General features: G+C 47.6%; 1 protein-coding gene across 10 annotated transcripts in view; it reads left to right on the forward strand.

Annotated features, from left to right (window-relative positions):
* Positions 1–19,312, forward strand: part of DLG1 (discs large MAGUK scaffold protein 1) — a 360,129-nt gene that overhangs the window by 96,272 nt on the left and 244,545 nt on the right. For all 10 annotated transcript variants that reach the window (XM_075938333.1, XM_075938326.1, XM_075938327.1 and 7 more), the window contains exon 4: positions 5,656–5,820. In XM_075938333.1, coding sequence (XP_075794448.1) covers positions 5,656–5,820 — 165 coding nt within the window. The remainder of the gene's footprint in view (positions 1–5,655; positions 5,821–19,312) is intronic.

A 19,312-nucleotide genomic window follows, 5' to 3' on the forward strand; every position in this document is an offset into this window, starting at 1 on the left:
AGGGATTGCAAACCATTCAAATATCGACTGCCCCAAATGCCAACACTGCGCTCTTCCATCATTGCTTAAGGCCCTTTCAACATCCCTGGGCCGCAATAACAACAGATTGATGGGTCATGTAGCTAATAACATCAGGCTACGTAATTCCTTTCACGTCTCGTCCCCCTCCTTACCCTTCTCCTCCCGTCCCTCTTCAGGGACCCATCTCACGAGTTCCCCCTCAAATAGATGGTGGCTCATTTACTCGATATTGGAGCAATAGAGAGGGTCCCAGAGACCTTCGAGGGGAAGTGGTTTTACTCCCACTATTTCCTAACTCAGAAAAAATCTGGGGGCTCGAAACCAGTATTGATACCTCTGCAAGCAGCATTTCAAGATGGTGACCTTAGCAACCATCATCCTGGCACTCGAAAAGGGTGACTGGTTTGCATCCTTGGATTTACAAGATGCCTATTTCCATGTGACCATTCACCCGTCTCACAGGTGATTCCTCCGGTTCCTGGTAGGTTCCGATCACTACCAATACAAGGTCCTGCCATTTGGACTTTTGTCAGCTTCCAGGGTTTTTCTCCAAAACACTAGCAGTGGTAGCAGCCTTTCTGCATCAACGAGGGATCATCATTTTTTCCTATCTGGATGATTGTCTTCTCAAAGCTTCGTTTTTTGATGAAGCATTACGTGCCATCAATATGACGAGAACTCTGTTCAACACTTTGGTTCTCATAATGAATATCCTGAAGTCGCCCCTCACACTACAGCAATCCATAGAATTTATAGGCGCCCGCCTCGATTTGACTACAGTATGTGCTTCTCTGCCCACCTCCAGGTTTCACGCTATTCAAGACCTCATAGAAATTCTTAGTACCAGTCCCAGGGTTTCCATACTTAGCTGCCTACACCTTCTGGGACATATGGCAGTGACAACGTATGTCGTAGTCAACGCAATATTACATTTCTGATGTCTTCAGCACTGGATATCCATGATGTATGCACCTCACAGACATGTCATGCCCAGAATGGTAGTGGTACCAGGTATGGTCAAACAATCCTTGACGTGGCGGACCATCTCCCACTATATGTTGGCAGGTATGCCTTTCCACCAGCCCCAACCAACCATGCCGATTATAACCGATGCATCTCTACTCGGCTGTGGGGCCCACATGCAAGACAAACAAGTTCAAGGTCATTGGTCTGCCCACGAATCTCTCTATCACATAAACTTTCTCTAGTTAAGAGCTGTTGCCAAAGCCTGCGCACACTTTCTCCCTCTTATCTGCGTCTGGGTGGTGCGTATCTTCATAGACAATGTGACAACAGCATATTTCATAAACAGACAGCGAGGAGCCCGTTTCCCGCTTCCTATGCATGGAATCCATATGCTTGTGGAACTGGTACAACCAACACAATGTGACAATCACAGTGGCCTACCTCCCTGGGAAGGACAATATCACAGCAGATTCCCTCAGCAGGCACTTTGCCCAGCATAAATGGGATCTACACCCAGAGGTATATAAAATCATGACTGGTGTGGAGAGGATAAATAAGGAAATGGTGTTTACTCCTTCACATAACACAAAAACTAGTTGGTCACCAAATGAAACTTATAGGCAGCAAGTTAGAACAAACAAAAAGCAATATTTCATCATACAGCACACAGTTAACCAATTGAACTGTTTGCCAGAAGATGTTCTGAAGAGTAAAGATAGAGTTCAAAAAAGAATTACATGAATTCATGGAGGATAGATCCATCAATGGCTATTTGCCAGGGCGGTTAGGGATGGTGACCTAGTCTCTGTTTGCCAGAAGCTGGGAATGGGTGACACTAGATGGATCACTTGATGATTACTTTGTGTTTTATGGTGTTATTGCTAATTCTTGGAAATGAATTTTCAAATTGATAATTTAACACTGGCTGCTGTAATGAATGATTTAGTTAACTTGCTTGTGTGGTTTTAATTTCTTTCTGGGTAGCCTGAAACAATACTCTCAAGTGACTATTAACTGTCTGATACTGCATAGTATCTTCAGGTGCTCACAGGTTTTTAGCTGTAATGGGATTACCATGTGTTTTGGCTTTACAAAAAGATAATCCTAATACAACTTTTTTAGATTTTTAAGCAACTATAGTATCTACTATTTTGACACTTCCTTACTATACTTTAAAATACAGTAGACTTCCGATAATCCGGCACCCTTGGGACCCACGTGGTGCCGGATTATCAGAAATGCCAGACTATCAGGAGGTACTCTGGCAGGGGCGGGTCTCGTCGGAGGGGAAGCAGGGGAGGGGGCGGGTGTGTGCCAAACCCTCCCTCCATCTGCAGGGAGGCAGAGCCTGCGAGCGGTGGAAGAGGAGAGGCGGTGACAGGCAGGCAGCCGCATTCAGGATGTTCTGGTCAGTTACAGTCACTCCAGCTGGATCCACAGCCGACACACAGTTAATGTAATTTTCCTCTCTACTGCCGGGAGGAGGGGGAGCAGGGGAAGGTAGGGGTCGGTGGGAGAGGGGGAGGGGGAGGAGAAGGTGGCGAGGGTGTGCCAAAGCAGCCGCATTCAGGATGTTCTGGTCAGTTAGTCACTCCGGCTGGATCCACAGCCGACACGCAGTTAATGTAATTTTCCTCTCTACTGCCGGGAGGAGGGGGGGCAGGGGAAGGTAGGGGTCAGTGGGAGAGGGGGAGGGGGAGGAGAAGGGGGCGAGGGTGTGCCAAAGCAGCCGCATTCAGGATGTTCTGGTCAGTTACAGTCACTCCGGCTGGATCCACAGCCGACGCGCAGTTAATGTAATTTTCCTCTCTACTGCCGGGGGGGTGGGGTGGGGGGGGGGGAGGCAGGGGAAGGTAGGGGTCGGTGGGAGAGGGGGAGGGGGAGAGGAGGGGGAGGGGTTGAGTTAAAGTACATTACCTGCATGTGGGCTGTGGATCCAGCCCGAGTGATTGTAACTGACCAGGACGTCCTGAATGCGGCTGCTTTGGCACACCCTCGCCCCCTCCTCCCCCCCCCTCCCCCTCTCCCACCGACCCCTACCTTCCCCTGCCCCCCCACCCCCCCGGCAGTAGAGAGGAAAGTTACATTAACTGCGTGTCGGCTGTGGATCCAGCCGCAGTTAATCAATTACTTTAACAACTTGAAGCAGCTGCCGGAGCACTTCCGGGTTGCAGTTGGTGCCGGACCATCAGGCATACCGGACCACTGGATGCCGGACCACCGGAGTTTTACTGTAGTTTTTTCTGTGGCTAGACAGTGTGACATCATCATCATTAGAAAAGAGAAGATTGAGGGGGGACATGTTAGCTATTTTCAGGTATCTAAAAGGGTGTCATAAGGAGGAGGGAGAAAACTTGTTCATCTTGGCCTCTGAGGATAGAACAAGAAGCAATGGGCTTAAACCTACAGCAAGGGAGGTTTAGGTTGGACATTAGGAAAAAGTTCCTAACTGTCAGGGTGGTCAAACACTAGAAGAAATTGCCCAGGGTGGTTGTGGAGTCTCCATCTCTGGAGATATTTAAGAGAATGTCTTATCAGGGATGATCCAGACTGTATTTGGTCCTGCCGTGAGGGCAGGGGACTGGACTTGATGACCTCTCGAGTTCCCTTCCAGTCCTAGTATTCTATGATTCTATGATCACGTCACTATGTTCCACAGGAACATGCCCTACCCACCCCTAGCTCCCAAATGGAAGGCTGGGGCTGCCTACTGCCCCTGCCCTCCTCTTCCCAATAACAGAGGGAAAGCTGGGCAGAGCAGCTCAGATGCAGGCCCTTCCGGTGCACAGCAGGGGAGAGCCGGGCCTGGCACACGATGCCACCTGACTGCTGGAGTAAGTTAGGCCACAGTGGAGAGTGGGGATGGACAAGGCTTGGGGGGCGGGGAGGGGAGGAGACAAGTGGGCCCTGCTTGGCAGCAGCAGGAGGAAAAAAAGAACAAGGTGGCACTGGTGGGTGGACAAGGGTAGGGAGAAGGGTCCCAGGCTGGTGCAGCCATAGCCTGGCCCTTCCCGGTTGCTGGTGGGGCAAGGCTGGGGAGTAGCCAGGGTTGGCTTTGTGAGGATTGGGTGAGGGGGCATGTGGGATCCCAGAGCCTTGCAGAGGATTGGGTGTGGGGGGTGTGTGGGACATGTGCGGCATCACTGGGGGAAAGGGGAGCACATGGGAACTGCGTAGCCTTGCCCCTTTACGGTGGAAGGAGAGAGTTGGGCCAGCCTCGGTCCCACCCAACACAAGGAACCCTCCCCCTCCATGGCCAGAGTGAGGGATCTGGGCCAGCCTGCCCCTTCCCCTTCCCCTAGTTAGACCAGCCCACCTTCCCCTAGCAACTGGAGAGGGGAGAGCCAGGCCAGCCTCGGTCTGGCCCAGCCACCTCTCCCCTCGGCAGACAGGGAGAGCCAGGGCTGCTATGCCTAGACCTGGGCCTCTCTGACAGTAAGCTGGGGCTGCTTTCCCCAGGAGAGGGCAGTTGGGAAGCGCAGCAAACAGGATGCACCACCTCCTAGTTTTTTTAAGTGTTTTGTCATATTTTCATTGGAAATAGACCTTGCTGAAGCTTTTGTCATAAGGAATTTAGGTAGTTTTATTTTGCATGTTTGTCATGATGGAGAGAAGTAACATTAGTTCTTACTAAGCTTTCATTGTAATTAGGTAAAACATATACACACACATGCTATTGTAAGAGTGTTAAGTTTGGGAAACTCAAAATGATTGGTTTGTAGTGCTTCTTATGGACACATGCCTGATTCATATTAGACAAATGTACTTTATTATTGCTTCAGTGCATGGTGGTATCTAACAAATGGATTCGCTGGTTAAAGGGCATAGGGAGTTGGTTAAATGATCAAGTGGTGAAGGTGGAGAAGTGCTTAATTATTTTTCTGTAAATGTGGATGTAAGTAGGTGAATGAAAGACAGGTTTCATGACAAGAAAAGTTTATCATCTAAGTAAGTGATTAAAACTTGGGAGGAAGGGAGGATAAGGATAATGTCAAGAAGATAACATGTTTATTTTGTTTTTTACATATTACTGAAGGCTTAGAATACCTTCTAGAATGCATGCAGAAGATATTTATCTGCTTGAAAGGCTAAAATTTGTAGTTTGCATGGGAAAAAAATTTAGATTGAGAAGATGATAGCTAGAATGGTTATCCTTCCAGTATATTTTAATCTGAAAATGTTTAACATTAAATGGACACCATGAATTTCAAATCTTCCAAGTTAGGGGAAAAAAAAGTAGCTTACTACCGTTCCAGTTTTTGAATCTCACTGTTTGTTTTTGTGTTATGATCATTTTCCTAATTTAAAAATACTTTTTCAATCCTTTTTTGTTGTATGGAAGATTTCACAAATGAAAAGGGTAAAACTGACTTCATGCAGTGGTGACTGTGAAATTAACTTACATGCAAATTGCTATCTTACACACAAAATAAATTGGTCTTTGGTTCTAGGAATTTTAGAAAGTGCTTGTAACAGTAGTAGATAAAACATTTAGATATAATTCTTAAGTTGATGGCATTCCTTTAAATCTTTGATCTCTGGACAGTGGAATTGGCACTATAGCATGACTACTCTATATACCCCATTAATTTTTCTAAAAATTCTTTACTATGTGTAAACATGAATATGGGGTCAGTCTTTAAAATGCTATTTTTGTATATTCTACAGAAATATCGCTATCAGGATGACAGTATACCTCCACAAGAGCATAGCTCTTCGCACCTTACCAGTGAGGTGACTGGTCCAGAGCTGGTTCATGTATCAGAGAAGAACCTATCACAGATTGAGACTATACATGGATTTGTTTCCCATTCTCACATTTCACCAGTAAAGGTAGGGATTTTTAAAAAAATGTGAACTATTTATAATAGGCGTTTGAAAGAATGAATGATAGCTTTAACAGACTTATGGTATTTTGGAAAACCTGTTTTTCTGCGTCGAGTGATTGCTCATGTCCATTCCACATTAGGTGTGCACATGTAGCACACCTTAGCAATACCTTTTGGGCCAACAGGGGAGCTCCCTGGAGTGGTGCCAGTATACCGGCCAATATATACCCGTGCTGGCCCTCCACCCGCTCAGTTCCTTCTTACCACCCCGATGGTTGTTGGAACGTGCTTTTGCTCTTGCTTAGCAAGCGCCCTTTATCAGTTACTTAGTGTTACAGTTCTCCCTTCTAGTTCTAGTTACCTTATCAGTTTTTATGTAGTTGTTAAGTGATGTTACCTGGTGCTAAGGACCCACCAGGGTTCTTGCTCCACACGACCAGCATGTGCGGTGGGGCATGCCTAGGCCTCTAGGCTTCAAGCGTTGTAAGAAGTGATAGAGGCCTGTTCCCTGCTGCGATCCACACTTCGCCTGTCTTAAGTGGGCGAGGCCCACTTGTCCGAGGCCTGCAAAATCTGTAAGGCATTTAAACTACACACAAAGTGGGAGAGAGAGTCGGGCTTCAAGATTATTGTGATGGAGGCGGCTTTATGGCCGGTACTGGCATCTGATCCGGCACCGACAACTCTGGCCTCGGTGCGGGAGGCATTGCGACATTCACACTCCTCTCTGGCACCATGCAGACCTTGGCACTGGTCGCAATCTCCGGTGCCTCAGAAGAAGAGGAGGTCTAGTGGGGTAGGTCACCCCCATGGCGTCTGCACACTCAAGTGGGGCATGCCGGACCATTTAGTGCTGAGCCCAGACCATCTTGGTTAGACAAACGACTTTCTTTGCAGGAGGACCCCAGCCCAATGTGGGACTTCCTGGAGTCTTCTACCCTGGAGGCTTTCAAGGCATCCAGGGACTTGATTGAGCTGTCCCCTTCTACTTCAGCACCGGGCCCCGACAAAGATCAGGACCATGGTCAGCACCGAACGGTGGTCAGGGTGCACAGCGCCCCGGCACAGGAGTCGAGGAAACGCTACTCTGCCTCACATGCAGCCCTGGCACCGGGCATGACAGTGCCCACAGTACCGGCACTGGTGGCAGCTTCAACCCTGGCCTGTGACTTGGCATCATAGCCGGCACAAGGGCAGGGCCCCCGAGCAGCACTGAGTGCAGCACCAGATTCCATGGGCACTGCTCCCACTCAGGGCTCATCAGGCCCGGGGTTGGCCATGCCTCCTTCTCCCCCTCTTTGGCACCGGGGCAAGCTGGAGTCGATGGCCCAGCACACCCCAGCAGCAAGGTCACTGGCTGTGTCCGCCTCAGCTTCACCCTGGTCAGCCTTGGAGTACTCGACTGACTAGGAAGCGGAGTCCACATGGTCATCTAGGGGATCCAGATCCCAGTCTCAGCACCGGTCCTATTTCATAGAATCATATAGCTGGAAGAGACCTCAGAAGGTCATCAAGTCCAGCCCCCTGCTCTAGGCAGGACCCAATCCCAACTAAATCAATCCGGCCAGGGCTTTGTCAAGCCGAGACTTAAACACCTCTAGGGGTGGAGACTCCACTACTTCCGTAGGTAACCCATTCCAGTGCTTCACTAACCTCCTAGTGAAATAGTTTTTCCTAATATCCAACCTGGACCTCTCCCACCACAACTTGAGACCATTGCTCCTTGTTCTGCCATCTGTCACTACTGAGAACAGCCTTTCTCCATCCTTTTTGGAACCTCCCTTCAGGAAGTTGAAGGCTGCTATCAAATCCCCCCTCACTCTTCGCTTCTGCAGACTAAATAGACCCAACTCCCTCAGCCTTTCCTCATAGGTCATGTGCTCCAGCCCCCTAATCATTTTGGTTGCCTTCTTCTGGACCCTCTCCAATGTATCCACATCCTTTTTGTAGTGGGGGCCCCAGAACTGGACACAATACTCCAGATGTGGCCTCACCAGAGCCGAATAAAGGGGAATAATGACATCTCTGGATCTGCTGGCAGTGCTCCTCTTAATGCAACCTAATATGCCATTAGCCGTCATGACTAAAAGATCACACTGTTGGTTCATATCCAGCTTCTTATCCACTGTAACCCCCAGGTCCTTTTCTGCAGAACTACTACATAGCTAGTTGGTCCCCAGCCTGTAACAGTGCTTGGGATTCTTCCATCCCAAGTGCAAGACTCTGCACTTGTCCTTGTTGAACCTCATCAGATTTCTTGTGGCCCAATCCTCCAATTTGTCTAAGTCACTCTGGACTGTATCTCTGCCCTCAAGCGTATCTACCTCTCCCCCTAGCTTAGTGTCATCTGCAAACTTACTAAGGGTGCAATCCATCCCCTCATCTAGGTCATTAATAAAGATATTGAACAAAGCCGGTCCTAGAACCGAACCTTGGGGCACTCTGCTAGAAACCGACCGCCATCCTGACATCAAGCCATTGATCACTACGTGCTGGGCCCGGCCTTCTAGCCATCTTTCTGTCCATCTTACTGTCCATTTATCCAATCCACATTGCCTTAACTTGCTGGCAAGAATATTGTGGGAGACCATATCAAAAGCCTTGCTAAAGTCAAGATATATCACATCCACTGACTTTACCATGTCCGCAGAACCAGTTACTTCATCATAGAAGCTAATCAGATTGGTCAGGCATGACTTTCCCTTTGTGAATCCGTGCTGACTATTCCTAATCACTTTCCTTTGTTTCAGGTGCCTCAAAATGGATTCCTTAGGGATCCCTTTCATAATTTTTCCAGGAACCGAGGTAAGACTGACCGGTCTATTGTTCCGTGGATCGTCGTCCTTCCCTTTTTTGAAGATGAGCACTACATTTGCCTTTTTCCAATCATCCGGAATTTCTCCCATCCGCCACGACTTTTGAAAGATAATGGCCAAAGGCTCCTCAATGACATTTGCCAACTCCTTCCATACCCTCGGATGCATTAAGTCCGGACCCATGGATTTGTGTACGTTTAGCTTTTCTAAATAGTTCCTAGCCTGCTGATGTTCAGAATGCGCAGTCTTTTCCTATCCAACTGCAGGCTACAGTAAGCTTCCTTTGTTACATGAAAACGCTGGAGTCGCTGATTATGATCAGAGGAGCACTTTGTCCTCACAACACTCCTCTCCTATTACATCTGGTCATTTTCACCATTACTGAGATGGACCATATCACCCACAGTAGTATCCTGACTGGCTATCAGACCTCCCTATTATCAGATCTGTTACCCACCCCAGTGGGCCCCATGTGAGTATTGGAGACCCTGCAGATGCCATTCTACGGGCCCATCTGCATCACCAGAGAGGGTTCCAGCAGCCTCTCCATCCTACACCCTTCTGAATACTTTGGAAGATGACGAGGAGGGTTAAATTCTTGACGAGCCCATTAGTACACAAGCCCGGCAGCTTCCCTCAGGGGACAGTTCAATCTTATCTCCCGACGAGGCAGTAATACCTGAGGGATACCCCTTCTACTGATGAACTGAAACAATTTCAGGAACTTTTTAAAAGAGTGGCCACTACTCAGGAAGTTCAGTTCTAGGAGATAAAGGAGAAAGAGCAGTGTCTCCTAAACTACATCCATCCCCCTTCTCAGGGAAGGATTGTGTTATCAATTGACGAAGCAATAATGCAGATATAAGATGTCATTTGGCAGACAGCTGCCTCCACCCACCAACTTGCAGAAAGTCTGACAGGAAATATTTCCCCAAGGAGTTGGCCGTTCTGTTCTCCCGCCCCTAGCCATACTCTTTTGTAGTGGATGCAGTGAATCAATGCTCGAAAGCTCCTCAAGTTAGGTTAGCAACCAATGACAAAAACATAAAAAAACTAGACCTATTTGGGGAAAAAAATTCCTACGCCACCCTGCAGTTCAGAATTGCGAATGTCTCTGCATTGCTAGCCAATCACCACTTTCATAATTACTCCAAGCTTGCCGAGCTGATAAGGCACCTGCCCGACCCTGAGAACCATCCTCAGCGCAGTAATTCCCAAGGGGCACACCATCGCCCACACAGCACTACTATCAGCAATACATGTAGCTCACAGAGTGATGATGAGGAGAGCCTCCTGGTTGCAAGCACCAAGTATGACCAGCGAGCTTCAAGCAAAAGTGGAGGATCTCCCTTTTATAAACAAAAGCTGTTGCTGCTAACATGGATGAGATTCTGCATATCAGTAAAAACTCTCGCTCCACTCTTTGCACTCTCAGCATGTACACACCACGATAGCAGCAAAAGAGAGATACAACATACAACAGGAACAAAGACAAAGGGTATGTCTACTCTACCCCGCTAGTTCTAACTAGCGGGGTAATGTAGGCATACCGCACTTGCAAATGAAGCCCAGGATTTGAATTTCCCGGGCTTCATTTGCATAAGCGGGGAGCCGCCATTTTTAAAACCCCGCTGGTTCGAACCCCGTGCAGCGCGGCTACACGGGGCTCGAACTAGGTAGTTTGGACTAGGCTTCCTATTCCGAACTACCGGTACACCTCATAAGCTCACCCCATGCTCTAAAAGGGCAAGAGACCTACAAGGAAGATTATTGTTTTTGGGCAGCAACATGGCTGAGTCACAACCTCGTTCACCCTGCTACCCCCCAGATATGACCCTCTTGGGGAAGAGGGCAGGAGGAGCACTCCCTTGCAGGGATGTGCCAGAGAGAGGAGTGGAGCATGAAATGCTCCCGGTCCCCTCCTGAGCCTCAGCCTCTAAATGACAGAAATGTAAAGGAGTCTGATAAGACCATGAATAGGTAGAACTCTCAAAAGCAGGACTAGGGACCCGGCTTAAAGAAAAGCCATGACTCTAAAATGGAGCAAGGAGCAGTCGCTAGCCATGTTTCACTCTCTCCCCATAGGAAAGCAGCACCAGTGGAAAGCACAGTACTGTGGAGCAGCAAGCTGCAGAGCAGTGGAATGCCGTTTTTGAGCAAATTCTTGATACCGTTGGTACTGGTGCTTTTTAAAGCGCTGATGGTACAGACGCAGCCTGCTGTAAGGAAGTACACAGCACTTCTACCCCTTCCCCCATACTCCAGTACTGAGCCTCATAACAGAAGTGGAACTCTCAGTGGCATCGGTACCATGCTTCCCACTGTTCACTACCAATGGCATACCATGCTCCCAATGTTCACTGTTTTCCTCAACACCAGCGTCACAAACATCCGCCAGATTCAGTGAGGACAAGGAGGAACAGTCAAAGGGCCAGCACAGAGTCTCCCCACAAGTGGAAATGCAGTAGCAGCAAATGCAGATGGCAGATAGCACAGTGGATTCCTCCACCAATTCCACCTCAGTGGGCCTATTGGGACCCTTGGGCAACTTCTCAAACCCAGTAGTTTCAACACAATATGCAGGTCCCAGGGACACAGTCAGCTGATGTGAACATCCAAAAGCGAGCTGACTGGGATCAAACTGACTATGACAGTGAGTCATCTATGGAGGTGTCAACTCAGGCTTCCTCTATTCCGCCCAATACCTTCTACTCTGCGACAGAGTAGCATACTCTCCCTACATCACCAATGAGAGGGGATGACTTGAGAAGGGTCTGAGACTTGTTTAGGAGGGTGGCAGACATGCTTGCCATAAAACTTGCCAACATAATGCAGAACAAACGTGAACTCACGAGCATCCGCAGTTTACTTTAACACAACAGACTTGCATTACTCCGGCATCGGTGCCTCCAGTGTCAATACAGCTAGATAAGAAATGCTAAGTCTCCTATTCTGAGGTCAAATTCCTCTTCTCTCACCCTTCCCCGAACTCACTAGAAGTTGAAGCAGCCAACAAGAGGGATAAACAACAACAACCGTACCCTAGAACACCGAGTCATGTTAGAGACAAAAAGGCTGGACACTATGAGGAAGAAAGCCTATTCCTCAGCCTCCCTCCAACCGAGAATTGTTAATTATGTGGGTCTCCAATAAAATACTTGTACAACATGGTTGAATTATTTAAATCCTTTATTTAATATATACCAGAGGATGTGAGGGAGCAGTTTGAATCAAATATCAAAAAGGCTCATTGATTTCTCGAACAGCTCTACAGGCACCATTAGATGCAGCGGACACAGCACACAAGTCGATTGCATCTGCGGTAGGGCTCAGATGGATGTCATTGCTGCAGCTGTCGGGGTTCCCCAGGGAGGTTCAATTGAACATCAAGGATCTCCCATTTGAGAGTGAGAAGCTCTTCGCAGAGGCAGCAAACTCAGCTCTCCACACATCGAAGGACTCCAGGTCAACGCTCTGCACACTAGGAATACAGCTGCCTGGAGCCAAGAGTAAACAATATAACTGAAGGTTCAGAACATCAGGGTATACACAATACAAAAACCCCATGAGAACAAAAGGTGTACAAGACAAACTTGACAAAGACAGTCAAATGAGCAATCATCGACCCAGGTGTCCACCTCACATCAGCAAATTTGAGGATTTGGTCAAAGGTACAAAGCCCAGATTCTCTAGGGCAGGTACAACCAAGCAAACAACTATTTGGAAACAGACTTGCTGCTTTCTACCCAGCATGGAAAACAATCACCTCGGACCAATGGGTCCTAGAAATAATATGAACTGGATACTGCCTACCATTCATAGCAGTTCCACCAACCCACCCCCCTTCCCTGTCCCTTTTCAGGGACCCCTCTCATGAGTTGGTCCTTTTGGAAGAAGCACCTCCTAGAACTAGGTGCTATAGAGGAGGTACCCAGCTGCTACATAGGAAGGGTATTTTATTCCAAATACTTTAACTGTTAAGAAATTGGGAGGTGGAGGCCCATCTTGACCTATGTGGACTCAACTGGTTCGTCAAGTATCAATGGGTCAAGATGATCATGCTGGCAAAGATCATACCTGCCTTGGAGAAAGGAGCATGGCTAGCTGCCCTTGACATCAAGGACACACATTTTCATGTATCTATTCACCTGGCTCACAGATGATTCCTTAGGTTCACCATCAAAGACTTCACTATCAGTACAGGGTGCTCCCCTTTGGGCTGTCCATGGCATCCAGAGGCTTTTCCAAAGTTCTGTCCGTGGTAGCTGTAAACCTGCGATAACAAATGACCATATTTCCATATCTCGATGATTGTTTGATCATGGCACCCACCTATGGTGACACGGAACAATCACTGGAATCAACGAGAGCGTTATTCGACATGCTCAGGCTCCTACTGAATTTGGGAAAGTGCATCCTCACTCCTACCCAGATGCTGAAGTTTATAGGGGCAAAGTTGGACTGCACTTGGGGCATAGCCTCACTGCCGACCCACAAATGGTTGAGAATGAGCGACTGGATTGTATCCGTACAAAGTTGTGCACACGCCATGGCAAATACATGCCTGCAAATACTAGGACACATGGCAGCGTCCATGTTTGTGGTCCCAAACGCCTGTCTACATATGGGGCCATTCCAGGCATGGCTACACTCCATGTACTTCTCCAGGCATAATCCACTCTACAAGACTGTCCATGTGCCCAGCCGGGTCAAAGCCACCCTAAGTTCGTGGACAGACATAAACAATGGCTGCACAGGACTTCCATTTCAGATGCCAACGCCATCCTTTACTATCACGACAGACATGTCCCTGCTGGGTTGGGGAGCATGATATTACAGGGACAACGGACACAGTCCTGGCTTCACATCAGTTTGTTTGAACTCAGAGCAGTGAGGAGAGCATGCTCCCAATCCCTTCCGCACGTAGGAAAGAAAACCGTGAGGCTGTTGTTGGACAATGTCGCAAGCATTGTCAGGCAAGGGAGGGGGGCGCGAGGTCTCACAGCCCATGTGCAGAAGCAGTGAAACTATGGTGATGGTGTATTGTACACAACATCACACCTGTTGCAATGCATTTGACAGGCAAGTACAATGTACTAGCGGATTCCCTCACAGACAACTGCCACGGAACCACAAATGGGAGATCAATAAATCCATCATAAACAACCTTTTCAGGTGGTGGGGATACCCAGTTGTAGACTTGTTTGCAATGCACATCAATTCCAAGTGCCCCTGGTATTGTTCCAGGGCAGGCATTGGACTACGATCTCTTGGAGATGCATTTGCAATATGCTGGGACTTCCCATTGGTGCATGCATTTTCACCTATATCTCTCATACATCAAACGGTAATGAAGGTCAAACAAGAGGCAGCAAGAGTCATACTCCTATCCCCCAGTTGGCCAAGACAAATTTGGTACCCTGCCATACTCCAACTAGCACATCAGCTGTACACATTTCCCCCGGTGCGAGCTCTCTTGACTCAGGACACGGGGTGTATACCACAACCCAGGCTACTTACACTAAACTTGCGAGCGTAGATGCTTGTTGGCTCTCACACAAAGAGTTAACCCTGCCTCGAAGGTCAGAGACATCCTTATTAATTCCAGGAAACCCATTACAAGATTAACTTAATTGGAGAAGTGGGCCAGATTTGCAGCCTGGAATTTGGCTTGAGCACGGGATCCACAAGGCGGGGATAACAGATGTACTAAAATAGATCCTTCACCTGCATGATACAAGACTATCAGTTAGTTCCATCATAGTACACTTAGCAGCTATGTCAGTGATTCACCCACCCATACAAGGGTATTCTGTTTTTTCCTACTAGTGCGTTAAGAGATTTCACAAAGGGATACGAAACCTGTATCCACTGTGTAGAGATCCAGTGCCTTCATGGGACTTGAACCTTGTGTTGAGTTCAATCATGAGATGGTCTTTTGAGCCACATGCAACCTGTTCGCTACTACACCTGTCGATGAAGGTAGCCTCGTTGTGATAACATCAGCCAGGAGAGTGGGAGACATAGCAGCACTCATGGCGGACCCATAGTATGCTGTATTTCACAGTACAGGAAGGTTGTCCTCAGAACCCACCCAAAATTCCTCCCCAAGATACCTATCTCATTCCATTGTAATGAACTGATATATCAGCCTGCGTTCTTCCCGAAACCACACGAGGACAGCAAACAGGCAGCGCCGCACACACATTAGGCTTTTCCTTAGAACACACTTAGGCTATTTGTGTCTTCCACAGACAGGTCTATAGGTCAACCTGTTTCCAAACAACAAATATCCAAATGGATTTCTACATGTATATACCTGGCTTACTCCTAGAAAGACAGACAGCCACCAGCAGTTATGCGGGTGAACTCCATAAGAGCAGTATTTACCACAACTGCTTTTCTCAAGGGTCTTCCCATGGACATCATTTGCAGAGCAGTAACATGGGCTTTGGTTAATACTTTTGCACAACGTTACACTATTCAGTCCTTTCAGGACTCAGACACTAAATTTAGATGTACCATACTGTCCAACATCCAATACTGCATCACAGAGCGCCCACTGCCAAACAGGAATACTGCTGTGTAATCACCTAAGTGGGGCACCCACGGGTACCCTCAAAGAAGAAGGGAAGGTTATTCACCTCGTGCACTAACTGGAGATGTGTCCCCGTGGGTGCTCCACACATACTCTCCTCCCCTCCACTCCAGGCTAACACAGTCTAGCATAGAGAAGGAATGGAGGGAATGTGTTGCCTAAGAAGGAGTTTAGTAAAATTTGGATGGGTAAAGCTCGCCAATATCACACCATTCCGCTATCAGGAATGGTAATATCCAAAAACCTATAGGAGAACACTTCAGTCTCCTTGGACTCACAGCAGCAGATTTAAAGGTAGCCATCCCGCAACAAAAAAACGTAAAGAACAGACTCCAAAGAGAAACTGCTGAGCTACAGTTAATCTGGAAATTTGACACCATCTCAGGATTAAACAGACTGTGAGTGGCTAGCCAAATACAAAAGCAGTTTCTCCTCTCTTGGTGTTCACACCTCCAGATCAGCTGCTAGAAGTGGGCCTCATCCTCCCTGACTGAATTGACCTCGTTATCTCCAGCCTTACTATTCATTGGAACTCTTTTCTTATGCTTGTATATTTATACCTGCCTCTGGAATTTCCATTACATGCCTCTGACGAAGTGGGTCTTTGCCCACGAAAGCATATGTTCTAATAAATCTGTTACTTTATAAGGTGCCACAGGACTCCTTGTCGCTCTCTGTTGTTAGTGATCTAGTGTTTAATTTTATCTCAATCTGGCATGGTTACTCAGATTTGTCACCAGAAATAATGGCCCACATGTGGCATCTTTCCTTCCATCTTTTGCAGTGAAGACTGATGTAAAGATTTCATTTAGCTTCTATACAAGGGCCTTAACTTTCTTAAGTGCTCCTTTAACAATTTGATTGTCAATGACCCCACTGATTGTTTGGTAGACTTCCTGCTTCTGATGTAGTTAAAAGTAACAGCAACATTATTTTTGAGACTTTGGCTAGTTGCCCTTAAACATTCTTTTTTGGGGGGAATTTCCAAATTATACTTTTATTCTTGATTTGACAGAACTTGTTCCTTTCTAGTTAGTAGGATGGGACTTCTACATTTTAAAGGATGAGTTTGCCTGAAGTGTTTGGTAAATCTGTTCAGGTTTACAAAGGTTGGTGTTTACCTACTTTACATTGATGAAGAGGTGAACTAGTTAATATACAGTGTATTTCTGAGGTACAAGGATGGAAGCTAGCAGAATTTGATTGGTGCTTTTCTCTGTGATTCCTGAGTTGCTCTGGGAGCAGTCATGCAATCTAGATGGGTATGGTAGGGATGTTAAATTTCGTTTAATCAGCTATTGGAGTAATCTATAGCTCGATTAGTCGATGGGGGAGTGCTTGCTATCCCGCTGCGTTTCTCCCTTTGAAATGTACAAGAGCTTTCTGTCTTTGAAGTGTACAAGAGACATGGCAGCTCCTGTGCATTTAAGAGGGGTAGAGGCAGCGGGAACCCGCGCCAGCGGGGAGCAAAGCGTTCCCCTCTGTGCCTCTTTCTTTGAAATGTACAAGAGCGGCAGGTGGCTCTTGTACATTCCAAAGGGAGAGAAGCAGCAGTGGGACTGGCATGAGCGGGACTGTCCCTACTCACGCTGTTGCCCTGCTGCCCCCTGCCTTCCCTGCCTCCCCCCCCCCCCCCCGTGGAGATGGTGCTGGGGTGGGTTACTAACTTTTAAGCTGGCTTCTCCAGCACTACCTCCTCCTCCCCCCCCCCCCCCCCCCCCCCCCGTTGCCTCTCTCTGATAGAAGCAGCAAGGATAGGGGGAAGTGACTAGTCAGTTGGCTCTGGGAGGGTGCTCAAGAATAACTCAGTGGTTTGTGCATTGGCCTGCTAAACCCAGGGTTGTGAGTTCAATCCTCATGGGGGGCCATTTAGGGACTTGGGGCAAAAATTTGTCAGGGATGGTACTTGGTCCTGTTGTGAAGGCAGGGGACTGGACTCGATGACCTTTCAAGGTCCCTTCCAGTTCTAGGAGACAGGCAATCTCCATTATATACAAGTTCCTACTTTGACTATCCAATAAGCATTTGTCACTTATATCCCTAGGGTGTGGAGCTCCACATGTGGTTGTGCTAAGTGACAGCAGCTGGAGGGTTTAGCTGCTGGTCATTTTCAAAGCACTGAGAGGAGCCCAGACTCTAGTGTTAAGAGGAGACAGAGTCCAACAATCCCAGGTAACACCCCAGGGATCCTGTCACAGCCACCCTGAAAGTTCTCTTGGCAGCAGTATCTGCTTGCTACAAGTTTGTTCTTAAACTTCTCTGACCCCACTGGCTGAGGTTTCCTTCAAGTGGTAGCAAATACTTTCCACTGCTGTTAGAGAACTTACCTGCCTTTTGGGACCCTAATCTTTTCCTAACAAAATTAATGGGTTCATCCCATAAACTTATTGGCTAGGCATCCCTAGAGCTTCCATTAAAATGGTCATCCTGATAAATATCTATGCTGGATAGCAGGGTGATTAAGCCTAGTGCTTTACATTAGTTCAAAGACAAGTTCACAGTGAAACCTCAGGTACATCTTAGTGCCCAAAATGGACAAATTTTTACCTGTCTCAGTAAATTTCCTTTATTTTTTTCCCAGACCCCCTGTACAGATATACACACAGAGTTCATATATACAGCACTGTTTATTTCTACCTAAAAAGACTACAGCCATTAGAAAAACACTTTCTATTACATTATGGGGAGAAATGTAAAGGGCAATCTACCATCTCTCACTCCATGGGGAGCTGCGTAGAGCTTTGTTATACCTTAGACCAGTGGTCTCCAATCATTTTATTCACAAAATCACTTTTGGAATTTCAGTGCAACCTAATATCTACCCTGCCACTTCCCCGAGGCCCCGTCCTGCTCACTCCATGTCATCCCTCCCTCCGTTGCTCACTCTCCCCTACCCTCAATCACTTTTTCTGGGCTGAGTCATGGGGTCCTGGCTCTGAGAGGAAACAAGGATTGGTGCAGGGAGCTGAGGTGCAGGAGGGGATTCAGGCTGTAGGAGAGATGTGGGTTGCTGCGTCTGAGAGAAGGGTCAAGGCATGGGTGCAGGGTGTTGACTTGGGGAGCAGGACTCAGGGCTAGGACTTAGGGTGCAGGAGGGAGTGGAGGATGCTGGCTCTTGGAGGGGATATCAAGCTGGGCTAGAAACCTGGGGTGCAGGAGTGGTTGCGGGGTGCTGGCTCTAGGAAGGGAGCAGGGACACAAGGGGGATTGCTGGTTCTGGGAGGGTGCTCACATATGCAGGAGGGGATTCTGACCCTGGCCCCAGGATAGCAGTGCAGTGAGGCTCCGACTGTGGCCCCAGCCCTGCACAGATACAAATGTCTATGGATGGACATTGGTATCCACTGATATGAAGGGCTGTACTCCAAAAAGACTCTGTGGCCAACTGAGAAGAATGCAATGTCCCTGCTTCCAGGAGCCAGTGCCCTGAGCTAGCAGCCCCTCCCAGCCATTCAACTGTGCCACCCCCAGCCTTGTCACCACCGGGGCTGTATGACCCCAGAGAGGAGACATGTCTGGCGGCAAGACTGGGGATGGTACTGCTACATGGCTGGGGAGGAACTGCCAGAGCAGGGTACTGGCTCCTGGGAGCAGCAGCATCATGGTGTTCTACTTTGGACACAGAGTCATCTGGGAGCGGAGCCCTGCAGATCAGTGGACGCTGATGTCTATCAGTGGATAGGCAAACAAGCAAACCAGACTGAAATGAAACTTTTATGTTTTTGTTCCATTTCCTTATTACTTATTTCAGTTTCACTATTAGAAGAGGTATACTACATCATTGATGAATGACTAGCTATACAATCTCTATAAAATATGAAGTGTTAAATGCTCAAAGTTAATTTTGATTCTGAATGACCTTTTAGAAGTTTATTATGTGAGACTTTCTGTCCATGAAGATAAGTAGTAGAGCAGTAAACCATAAATCCCAGTAGCACTAGTGCATCTATATCTCATTTTATTAAGAAGCCACTAAGCCTACCAGTGAATTCAAAGAAGAGTTATTTAAAACATCTGTGTTGAAGAAAAGATCTAGGACAGCAAATACATTAAAATAACTTTTAAATGCATACATTTGTTAG

This window comes from Pelodiscus sinensis, chromosome 10, assembly GCF_049634645.1.
Source record: "Pelodiscus sinensis isolate JC-2024 chromosome 10, ASM4963464v1, whole genome shotgun sequence".
In the NCBI taxonomy this organism is placed as follows: Eukaryota; Metazoa; Chordata; order Testudines; family Trionychidae; genus Pelodiscus; species Pelodiscus sinensis.